Raw genomic sequence first — 12,184 nt, 5'->3', positions numbered from 1 at the left:
AGGTCTGCCAATCCTCCATCCCTCAACCAGAGTGACTGATTCAGAGATGAACACATGGTACAAGCTAGGCAGTGAGGCTTAAATCCAGAAACAATTTTCAAACTCTTTGGAAAGAGAAACTCTCTTCCCTCTAGGTCAGATAATGCTAAGGCAAGAAACAGAAAGAGCCCTTTCTGTGGAATATAACTAGCCCAAAGTTATATTTCTGTGGAATATAACCAGCCTGAAGTTGAACGGTTCTATGAAGACTTACAACACCTTCTAGAACTGACACCCAAAAAAGATGTCCTTTTCAATATAGGGGACTGGAATGCAAAAGTAGGAAGTCAAGAAACACCTGGAGTAACAGGCAAATTTGGCCTTGGAATACAGAATGAAGCAAGGCAAAGGCTAATAGAGTTTTGCCAAGAGAATGCACTGGTCATAGCAAACACCCTCTTCCAACAACACAAGAGAAGACTCTACACATAGACATCACCAGATGCTCAACACCGAAATCAGATTGATTATATTATTTGCAGCCAAAGATGGAGAAGCTCTATACAGTTAGCAAAAACAAGACCAGGAGCTGACTATGGCTCAGATCATGAGTTCCTTATTGCCAAATTCAGACTTAAATTGAAGAAAGTAGGGAAAACCACTAGACCATTCAGGTATGACCTAAATCAAATCCCTTATGACTATACAGTGGAAGCGAGAAATAGCTATAAGGGACTAGATTTGATACAGAGTGCTGGATGAACGATGGACAGAGGTTCATGACACTACAGGAGACAGGAATCAAGACCATCTGCAAGAAAAAGAAATGCAAAAAAGCAAAATGGCTGTCTGAGGAGGCCTTACAAATAGCTGTGAAAAGAAGAGAAGCGAAAAGCAAAGGAAAAAAGAAAAATATACCCATTTGAATGCAGAGTTCCAAAGAATAGCAAGGAGAGATAAGAAAGCCTTCCTCAGTGATCAATGCAAAGAAATAGAGGAAAACAATAGAATAGGAAAGACTAGAGATCTCTTCAAGAAAATTATAGAGATATCAAGGGACCATTTCATGCAAAGATGGGCTCAATAAAGGACAGAAATGGTATGAACCTAACAGAAGCAGAAGAAATTAAGAAGAGGTGGCAAGAATACACATAAGAACTGTACAAAAAAGATCTTCATGACCCAAATAATCACTATGGTGTGATCACTCACACTCACCTAGACCCAGACATCCTGGAATGTGAAGTCAAGTGGGCCTTAGAAAGCATCACTATGAACAAAGCTAGTGGAGGTGATGGAATTCCAGTTGAGCTATTTCAAATCCTGAAAGATGATGCTGTGAAAGTGGTCCACTCAATATGCCAGCAAATTTGGAAAACTCAGCAGTGGCCACAGGACTGGAAAAGGTCAGTTTTCATTCCAATCCCAAAGAAAGGCAATTCCAAAGAATGCTCAAACTACCGCACAATTGCACTCATCTCACATGCTAGTAAAGTCATGCTCAAAATTCTCCAAGCCAGGCTTCAGCAATATGTGAACCGTGAACTTCCAGATGTTCAAGTTAGTTTTAGAAAAGGCAGAGGAACCAGAGATCAAATTGCCAACATCTGCTGGATCACTGAAAAAGCAAGAGAGTTCCAGAAAAACATCTATTTCTGCTTTATTGACTATGCCAAAGCCTTTGACTGTGTGGATCAAAATAAAGTGTGGAAAATTTTTAAGGAGATAGGAATACCAGACTACCTGACCTGCCTCTTGAGAAACCTGTATGCAGGTTAGGAAGCAACAATTAGAACTGGACATGGAACAACACACTGGTTCCAAATAGGAAAAGGAGTACATCAAGGCTGTATATTGTCACCCTGCTTATTTAACTTCTATGCAGAGTACATCATGAGAAATGCTGGGCCGGAAGAAGCACAAGCTGGAATCAAGATTGCCGGGAGAAATATCAATAACCTCTGATATGCAGAAGACACCACCCTTACGGCAGAAAGTGAAGAGGAGCTAAAGAGTCTCTTGATGAAAGTGAAAGAGGAAAGTGAAAATGTTGGCTTAAAGCTCAACATTCAGAAAACGAAGATCATGGCATCTGGTCCTATCATTTTGTGGCAAATAGATGGGGAAACAGTGCAAACAGTGGCTGACTTTATTTTGGGGGGCTCCAAAATCACTGCAGATGGCGATTGCAGTCATGAAATTAAAAGACTCTTACTCCTTGGATGGAAAGTTATGACCAACCTAGATAGCATATTCAAAAGCAGAGACATTACTTCGTCAACAAAGGTCCATCTAGTCAAGGCTATGGTTTTTCCAGTAGTCATGTATGGAACTGAGAGTTGGACCATAAAGAAAGCTGAGCGCAGAAGAATTGATGCTTTTGAACTGTGGTGTTGGAGAAGACTCTTGAGAGTCCCTTGGACTGCAAGGAGATCCAACCAGTCCATCCTAAAGGAGATCAGTCCTGGGTGTTCATTGGAAGGACTGATGTTGGAGCTAAAACTCCAATACTTTGGCTACCTGATGCAAAGAGCTGACTCATTTGAAAAAACCCAGATGCTGGCAAAGATTGAGGGCAGGAGGAGAAGGGGACGATAGAGGATGAGATCGTTGGATGGCATCACCGACTCAATAGACATGGGTTTGGGTAGACTATGGCAGTTGGTGATGGATAGGGAGGCCTGGCGTGCTGCAGTTCATGGGGTCCCATATAGTCGGACATGACTGAGCAGCTGAACTGAACTGAACTGAACTGAATAGGAAAGAACAAAACAGCCCAGGAAGAAAACCTTAGAGTAAAGCCCTTGGAAGATAAGTTCCACACGTCGGCTCAGAGCTCCCAGCAAAATTTTTAGCACCTCACTCTTAAAAACAGGAGGAGAAGGGGACGACAGAAGATGAGACAGTTGGATGACATCACCAACTAGATGGACTTGAGTTTGAGCAGGCTCTGGGAGATGGTGATAGACAGGGAAGTCTGGCATGCTGCAGTCCATGGGGTTGCAAAGAGTTGGACATGATTGAGTGACTGAACTGAATTCACTCTTTAATATGAGACCAAACAAACAGTAAAGAACAACATGGGAGAAAGAGAAACTACACAGGGAGAAGAAATCCTTTAAAGTATGTATCAGTCATATCCTAATAGAGATCAACAAGATGTGGCAGACTGGCTGTAAAACTGAAAAGACTGAGAATACCAAGTATTGGTGAAGGCACAGAGAAACTGGAGCCTTCATACTCTGCTGTTAGTGCAAATGGTAGTCACTCTGGAAAATAGTTTGGCAATTACTTATTAAGTTCAATATACACATTATATGACCCAGCAATCTCACTCCTAGGTATTTATCTAAAACAAAGGAAATCATATATTCCTATAAAGACTTTTTCACAAATGTCTGTAGCAGTTTATAGTAGCCAAAACCTAGAAATAACCCTAACTGTATCAAGTGGTGAATGGATAAACAGAATGTAGTACATCTATATAAAGGAATACGACTCATTAGTAATAAGAAATAACCACTGATACATACAACACCATGAATGCATCTCTAAAACCTTATGCTGAGTGAAAAAAGCCTGAAGAAAATGGCTACATATTGTATGTTTCCATTCATATGGCTTTCTGGAAAAGGTAAAACTATGGGGCAAAAAGCAGATGAGTGATTGCCAGGGACTAGGGGAAAGAGGAGAGGTTAAACTTCAAGGGATGGAAAAGAATTTGTGGAAGCATGGGAGATATTCTATACCTTGACTGTCTGAGTGGTTACATTACTGTACATGTTTGTCCAACTTCATCAAACTATATACCAATAAAGTATCAGTTTTACTGCAAATAAATTTTATACCTCAATACATCTGACTTATTTAAAAAAGATATGGTACTCATGAAACATGAGTAAGAAGTTATTTTTAAAAAGTTATTTGGAAAACAAAAAAAAATGTTTTGGGAAATTAAAAATATGACAGTGGAACTGAAAAACAATGGAAGGACTTGGAGCTAAAGTGAAGAAATCTGCCAGAAAGTAGCACAAAACAAAGAGAAGAAAAATGGGTGCTGGGGAAAGAAAAGGATAATTAAAAGATCTGTCCAGTAGAGTCAATATCTAAACAATAGCCATTATGGAGAAAGGAAAGAGAAAATAATGGAGGAATCATCCAAGAAGTAATGTAAGAAAATTTCCCAGAATGAAAGGACATAAGTTTCTAGATTCAGAGGATCCTCCAAGTGCCTGGCACAATAGGGAAATATAGTCCCACACTAAGACTCATCGTTGTGAAAAGAAGGAACACTGAACACATATCAAAGGCCCCAAAAGCCTCTAGAAAAGAAAAAAGGGAAGATTTCAAAACATGAATTAAAAATCAGAATAGCATCAGATTTCTTGAGTTTGGTAGGAATGGCTACCAGACAATGGAGCAATTCTCTCAAACTTTTGAAGGAAAATAATATCCAACCTAGATATCTATATTCAGATAAATACCAATTCAGAATGAGCATAGAAAACAGGCATTTTCAGACATGCAATGACTCAAAACATTTACCTCCCATGAGCTCTCACAGAGTAACTGGAGAATGTGCTCCTCCAAAATGTAGGAGTAAATCAAGAAAGCAAAAGGCAAAGGATCCAGAAATAGGAGAGTCAACATAAGAAAGGCGTAAAGGGAATTTACAGGATGATGCTAAGTGGAGATTTCAGGACAACAGCAGCTCACAGAACTACCAGTGCAGATAGAGATTCCAGGTCTCCAGAAAAGTGAAGTGAGAAAAGATTTTGACACTAGAAGTGTATGAGGGTTAACAGTGGTAAATACACTTCACAAAAACTGAATAATGAGAAAACAAGATGACTACTAATTCCAAAGAAGTAAAAAAGTTGTGCTGAAAGGAAAATATAATTACAGTATTTTGCATGGCTCAACCACGTTATGATAATCTAGACATTGCATACTGATCTTACCAAAATGATGACAGAACTTGTTTAAGGAAGTGTGCTTGGATTTAGTGAGTGGAGACAGTGAAAAAGAACTACAGATTCATCTTCCATGGTATGAAGTCAGTAACACCTCAAACTGAAAAATCAACAAGGAGCAGTATATTCATAGTATTTAGCAATAGAGAGATAAATACCATCCTCCCCCCGCCAAAAAAAAGACTGCCCCTGGAAAGTAGAAAATTGGGGGAAAGAGTTGTGAAGGATTTTTTTCATAGCAAGCTATGAACTATCTGACTTTTTTAACTATGTACTGTGATCAAAAATTTTTTTTAATTTACAATCTTGCTATTTCCACTCCACACTGTAACAGGCATAGCCTGAAAATCATATGCTCAAGCTTTTTTTTCAGTTGCATCAAAAAAGAGAGATCAGAGCCCTTAAGCCTTCCAGAGTATCCCACATATCTATCTGAACGTATACATGTCATGTGAATATCTATGAATCCAACCTTCCTTGTAATCCCAGAAACCCAACACACACTGAGGTCTCCTTTACCATTTCTTGTTCACCACTTGATAGAAGACCACATGCTTACCTCCATGCATGGCATCAACTCGGATCTTCAGTTGGCCAGGCCCAGTCAGCAAACTCTTGATGGCGTTAAAGTCAAAAATGGTCCGAAGGAGGTTGAGATAGATATCCACTGGGTCCACTATCTCCACTATGGGTAGGAAAGCCAGAGGAGACACCAATGACTATCCATGAGGGATTCTTGGAAGCATAAAAAAGCATGAAATTCTGATCACAATCCCATCATAACCCCACACATTTTCACGGGAAGCAAAGTGTCCATTTGCAGAGAAAAATCACAAAGCACAATCAAGATGCTACAAACTTTGCAGATGATTAAATGGTATAAAAAACATCAAGTTGCAAATTCTTCTTTGCAAGTGAAAAATCAACCACAAGAATAAAGTAATTAAGATAAAACTATGCCTATTGTCCCCACTCTTTTCATTCCACCACCTCCCTCCCACAAACTGCAAACACCTCAGTGCTAAGAGGCATCTTGGCAAAACCGGTTGCCTCTCCTGTAGGGACTGGCCAAAAAATGACTCAGCTGGCCTGAAGCAATTCAAGAAGTAACCTCAGCAGTGACCCCTACTTTCTAAATGCCATGGTACCAAGCAGATTCAGGTTCTGAATTGGTGATAAAGGATATTTTTCTGAGTTTGTGTAAAGTTTCCCATGTGCCCAGTCTATTACCAGGTTCAGAGTGAGTGCCAGATATTTAGAAATCTTCATTAAACATACATGCTCTCTTGCACCACCCAATGACCAGACAACCAAATCAAGTCTTTTCCATTTATTTCACAGATTGATAAAAGCCAGAATACATCATACTTTTCAAACTTGGTGAGTGGTACATAATTAGTAACCAGAAAATATTTTTCCCAGAAATAATAAATATTTTATTTTAGGCACTAAAATTTGTCCATGAGCTCTGCTTTTGAAATTTGTAGTTAAATTTTGAAACTTATGTATGCTATTTTTCAAATTTTTCAAACACATACTACTTTGGAACCTTGAAACATTTAAACCTGCACTAAAGATATTACCAATCCACCTTTAATAATTTTTAAGTAAATCCAGGTGTAATATTTAGTGGGTGAGATTTTATATGTAACATGAAAATATCCCTTCATCCGATCAAGTACACACTAAAAATACTTTCGTTGCACTTAAATCAAGTTCAAATATAATAACTTTTTCAAGAACACAGATAGTTTTTAATCATCTTTAATAGGAGGAGGATATTAATCTATGCTCAGTCATGTCTGACTCTGCAACCCTATAAACTATAGCCCACCAGGCTCCTCTGTCCATGGGATTCTCCAGGCAAAAATACTGGAGTGGGTTGCCATTTCCTTCTCCAGAGGATCTTCCTGACTCAGGGATCAAACCTGCATGTCCTGCGTCTCCTGTATTGCAGGTGGATTCTTTACCACTGAGCCACCAAGGAAGCCCATACTAATCTATAAAATAAATTAATTAGAAGTTTATACAAAATGCGTCTAAAAATTATTAACATAGTGTACGTTACATATATTTTATCACAATAAAAAATTAATCTATAAAATGAAAGGTTACGGCTTGTGAATATGTTTGAAATTTTACTCTCTCTACAATATAGCATAATATTTTTGGCAATTTCATTCTGGGTCTAACTTTTGAACTACTTGCCTAAATACATTTGGTATTTATAGCAGGTAAATAGCATTAATACCAAACAAAAATGTAAAAAAACAAGGAAGCAAGTAGATTTCCATGAAAACTGAAAGGTCACATCACATAGTTCTTGCTCTTCGTCCTTTAAGATGAAATGCCAAAGACTAAATTGTTTCCAATTAACTCAAGCCTTGCTCAACACTTAAATAGCAAGAACACAGCACATAAATTATCCCAATCATTTTCAAATTCTTGAGACCAGGGAATGTCTCCCTCTACCTCGTGGTGTCTGCAGCCCTGTAGAAAACTCACCAAGCGAGCAATGTAACTGAAACAGTGGTCCTCAATCTGAGCCACCAAAGATCTGGGTCTCTTGGACAACTAATACAACTGTGAAGATTCAATCAACCAACAAAATTTCTTCCTGACAATATAATAATACCTGCTTTTTCTGTCATCTTATTTTCCAGTACATCCAAACATATGCAATCAAGTATACTTAAATCACTTAGTTAACATAAAATATCCCTTGCTTTTAGCTGTCAAGCCATTGTGTGTATGAATACTCCCAACTAGATTAATAAAATCAGGAATCATTGCATCCTGTATCACATGGCTTTCAATTAACTTCTGCTCACTAGCTAAGCAAGCAATTGACTCAAAATCTTCCAAGAAAACTGGTAGAGTTGGCCCAACACTGTGTCTCCAAATAGTACATTTCAAGCTCCTCTCTGTCCCTAAAATACCATGTGGCCATGAACTAGGTATTTCACCTTTTGAACTAAATAAATTACTTGTAAAATAAGGATACCATCTTAATACAAACTGGATTTAAGCTGATAAGAGGCACTGAAGGAGTTAAAAAAAAAGTTTGTTTTATTGCTACTTGTATGCCTTCTAGGAGAAAGCAACAGGATAAAATAGAGGGTGAATAATAATATGCATTTACTTGGTATTAATGTTATTACATGGTTCAATATTAATCTACAAATTGAAAGGTTAAATCTGAGGACTTAGAAGTTTTATTCACTCTACCATACAGGATAATACTTTTGGCAACTTCATCCTGGTTTTTAATTTTTGAACCATTTTCCTAAATCCATTTGGTCCTTCGTGAGTTCCTTTGTAAAATCTTCTATCATGGAGCGTGGTATAGAGCAGGTGGTCAACTGTGAATTGAATCAAGATAAACTACATGATCCTAGCTTGGAAAAGAAACACCTATCTTCCATGGGAAATTTTAGTGACTCCATTACCTTGTTGGGTCTCTCTTTAATTATCTAAAGTATTTCAGCACCTTCACCTTAATTGCTTAGAAAAGTAAAGACATGTGTTGGCAATTCACAGTCTATTCTTGGAACACTGTAAAAGAGTCAGCCGTGAAATGTTCCCTATGTCAAAAATGATAGAGTTTGGAAAGCAGTTGTTGAAAGTTGCCAGTTCCAAATATCTTGGCTGCTCTCATTTCCCTCCACACCACACTCAGTTTATATCTATCTATCAAGTGCCACTCCTAAAATTGATAATTCCATCACTTTTGTATGTGCTCTCCCCTGAAGAAAAAATGTCACCTCCATCCACAGAGTTCTAATTTTCTTCAAAATACAATTTCCCAATTACCTCTAAATGGTTTGAATTTGTTCTCCAGGTCAAATTCTTGTCTTCCTAGTCGAGACAGGTCAATTCGCAAATCAGGGCATATAGTGTATTCCTCAATTGTTTTGCTGATTTGGTAGATTTTGTCTGAGACGACATCTGGAGCAGGACCTAAAATTGGAAAATAATGCACCACCAAAAATAAATCTGCATAAAAAATAAATCAGAGAAATGTTAGCTCTTCCTCCACCAAGCAGGAGGAAGATTTCTTTGTGTTCTAGACAACAGTCAACAGTTCACAGTTCAAATGGCTTCAGTATTTCTTATCCATCCACTCTGGAGGAAACGGGGCCAGCCTCACCTGTTCCGTGCAGGCCAATAACCCACATGTTGCTTTGTTTTAATCCACTTCTAAGCAATGAGACGTCTTCCCTAAAAATAGTTGCACACCTGCCAGGGAGACCCGGTTATGTCATCAGCTTTATTCAGGATATGAGACACAAACAGGATATGCATTTGACAGAAGTGAGGGACTCCAGAGTTAAACTGCAGCCTCCCAAGTGCACCTAGAGAAAGTATGACTTCTACCCCCAGGTCTGATGCCTATTTGGTGTATAAGTTGACCAGGGTACGTTAGTTTTCCCAACTCATACTCTCTAGTGACTCCCAAGTTTTCAAAGTGAAGTTTAAAATATCTGACGCACATCTTTACAAGGTCAAGTTGACAATTAAGGTGAAGTGATAGGCTTTAAATAAATTGAACATAAAATCAATAGCTGTCCTCCTTTTTCTTTTTAATTTTTATATCTTACTGCAAGCTACTTTGGATTTTTTGCAGTAAGTTTGGGAATCAAGTAAATAAGTAGATTGAAGATCTAAAATATAAATGATTGACAGATAGATAGCTTTGTGTATTGATCTCACTCACTAGTTACAATTTTCCATTGAACTGCAATTGTTTCTTGATTTCTCTTCTATCCCAGCCCTTAGAACTATGCTATTCAATTCAATAGCCTCTAGCCACATGTGGCTATTGAACACTTGTTCAACAGTATAACTATGACTAGTTATACTGACATGTGCTATAATTATAAAATGCACGCCACATTTTGAAGAGTTAGTATAAAACCAGAATAGATTATATTCCTAATTTTATTGTAACATGTTGAAGTGATAATATTTTGGATATATCAAGTGAAATAAAATATTTTATTCATTTCACCTTCTTCTTTTTACTATTTTATGTGGCTACTAGAAAATTTTTAATTACATGTATGGCTTACAATATATTTCTATTAGACAGTGCTGCCTTAGAATATAGCACGGTAGTTGCTGTTTTAGTCACTAAGTTATGTCCGACTCTTCATGACCCCATGGATTGTAGCCCTCCAGGCTCCTCTGCCCATGGGATTTTCCAGGCAAGAATACTGGAGTGTGTTGCCATTTCCTTCTCAAGGGGATCTTCCTGACCCAGAGATCAAATGTGTGTCTCCTGCATTGGCAGGAGAATTCTTTACCACTGAGCCACCAGGGAAGCCCATTTCACTGTTATCACCTCCCAAAAAGGTTCCTTGAACATATAAAAAGGAATAATTACCAAATTCATCAAGCTGCATACATTAAATATGTACATGTTTTTAATATGTCAATTACACCTCAATGAAGTGGGGGGAGAGGGGAAAGGAATAGCAATAGCACCATTTCACCGGATGGAAAAAAGCCTAATGTATTTTAATACCCCCATGTTCTTCTACAGGAAAAGTGAAGACCACAAAGAAATAAACATAGTCCTTCTCAACTTCACTCCTTACATTTTTCATTCTTTTGCAAAACTTAAAAAATTAAATAGAGTTATTTATCTTTGCATTTTTTTTAAGCTTTCCAGATGATACATGAATATCCCTCTGGCTCCCGGGTACTGCTTTATGTTCTTGGGATACTTCCATCACATTTTAAAAGTCTCTGTCTGAGTTTGTTATGCCAAAGCACACTGATTTCCAAAAGTAAAACAAGTTGTAACCAGCTAGATGCTGCTCAGTCAGCCATGCTGATAACCTCTGAGGTCATCAAAATCCTTTGTATCTCTTTGAGTGAGTGAGTGAAGTCGCACAGTCATGTCCGACTCTTTGCGACCCCGTGGATGGTAACCTACCAGGCTCCTCCGTCCATGGGATTCTCCAGCAAGAATACTGGAGTGGGTTGCCATTTCCTTCTCCATTGTTATCTCTTTACATCCTCCCAGTTCTTAACATCTTCCGCTCCAATGACTTCTTCTTCATTTAAGTCAGTTCCTAGTACAGTCATGCCAGGAATTGTCTCTTGAAATTCTTATTTCAAAAATATCAAATTTGAGTATCTTCATTCCACAAATTCCTAATCTTCCATCTACCCTACTTCTACTCCATACTCCTGCTGAACCTGTTCTTCATTCCTATACAGAAGTCCATCATCACTTGATTACTCCCAGACTATTGGTCCATTCTCATTTCACTGGCTTCTTATCCCAGAAGGACCCTATGGTCTAGCATTTGAGCCTTTCTGTTCGTTGTTAGAATAATAAGACAAGCCAACATTTGTTGAAATTTACACATAACACATTTCACACCTTATGTGGAATTTAGCACACACAAAAAGTATATGAAGTGAGAACTATTAATATCTTCATTTTCCAAATAAGGAAACTGAACTTGGAAGAGATGACTTTAAGCAAGGTCACATCACTGGTGTAACAGAGGGTGGGTTTGAATCCTAAGAGTCTAATGTCAACTCAGACATTCTTAACAACTACCAGCTCTCCTGTTGCTCTGCCGTGCCTACACTGTCATTCCCCACCACCATCATCTGCTCCACTGCTGCCATTACCAGACTCCCATGTGCTGCTGAAGGCAGTCGTGAAACAATCCAAACTGGTTACCCCAAAGAATGAGGCTGCTTAAGTTTACCTTGATCCCCACAATTCCTCAGGTATCCTCAACAAATTCCCCAGAGCACCTTTTAGAAAACATCTCTGTTTATCCCAAGTCCCTTAGCTATCCTTGCTGCATTATCTTCAGTTCAGTTCAGTTGCTCAGTCATGTCTGACTCTTTGCAACCTCATGGACTGCAGCACACCAGGCCTCCCTGTCCATCACCAACTCCCGGAGCTTGCTCAAACTCATGTCCATTGAGTCAGTGATGCCATCCAACCATCTTATTCTCTGTCATCCCCTTCTCTTCCTGCCTTCAATCCTTCCCAGCATTAGGGTGTTTTCAAGGAGTCAGTTCTTTGCATCAGGAGGCCAAAGTATTGGAATTTCAGCTTCAGCATCAGTTCTTCCAATGATTATTCAGGAATGATTTCCTTTTCCTTAGGATTGATCAATTTGACAGGCAACATTTCCTCCTCTTCCTTTACAAGAGGGATAAGCAACTCTTTCCCAAAGTTTCCATTCTACACCCCTCTA

General features: G+C 38.5%; 1 protein-coding gene across 1 annotated transcript in view; it reads right to left on the bottom strand.

Annotated features, from left to right (window-relative positions):
* PGM5 (phosphoglucomutase 5) overlaps positions 1-12,184 on the bottom strand; it is a 208,322-nt gene that overhangs the window by 170,411 nt on the left and 25,727 nt on the right. The window contains exons 3-4 of the mRNA XM_055578264.1: positions 8,766-8,912; positions 5,512-5,637 (exon numbers count right to left, since the gene is read on the bottom strand). Coding sequence (XP_055434239.1) covers positions 5,512-5,637; positions 8,766-8,912 — 273 coding nt within the window. The remainder of the gene's footprint in view (positions 1-5,511; positions 5,638-8,765; positions 8,913-12,184) is intronic.

This window comes from Bubalus kerabau, chromosome 4, assembly GCF_029407905.1.
Source record: "Bubalus kerabau isolate K-KA32 ecotype Philippines breed swamp buffalo chromosome 4, PCC_UOA_SB_1v2, whole genome shotgun sequence".
NCBI classification, from domain to species: Eukaryota; Metazoa; Chordata; class Mammalia; order Artiodactyla; family Bovidae; genus Bubalus; species Bubalus kerabau.
The sequence above is the reverse complement of the archived record's forward strand: the minus strand, read 5'-3'. Positions and strand labels throughout refer to the sequence as shown.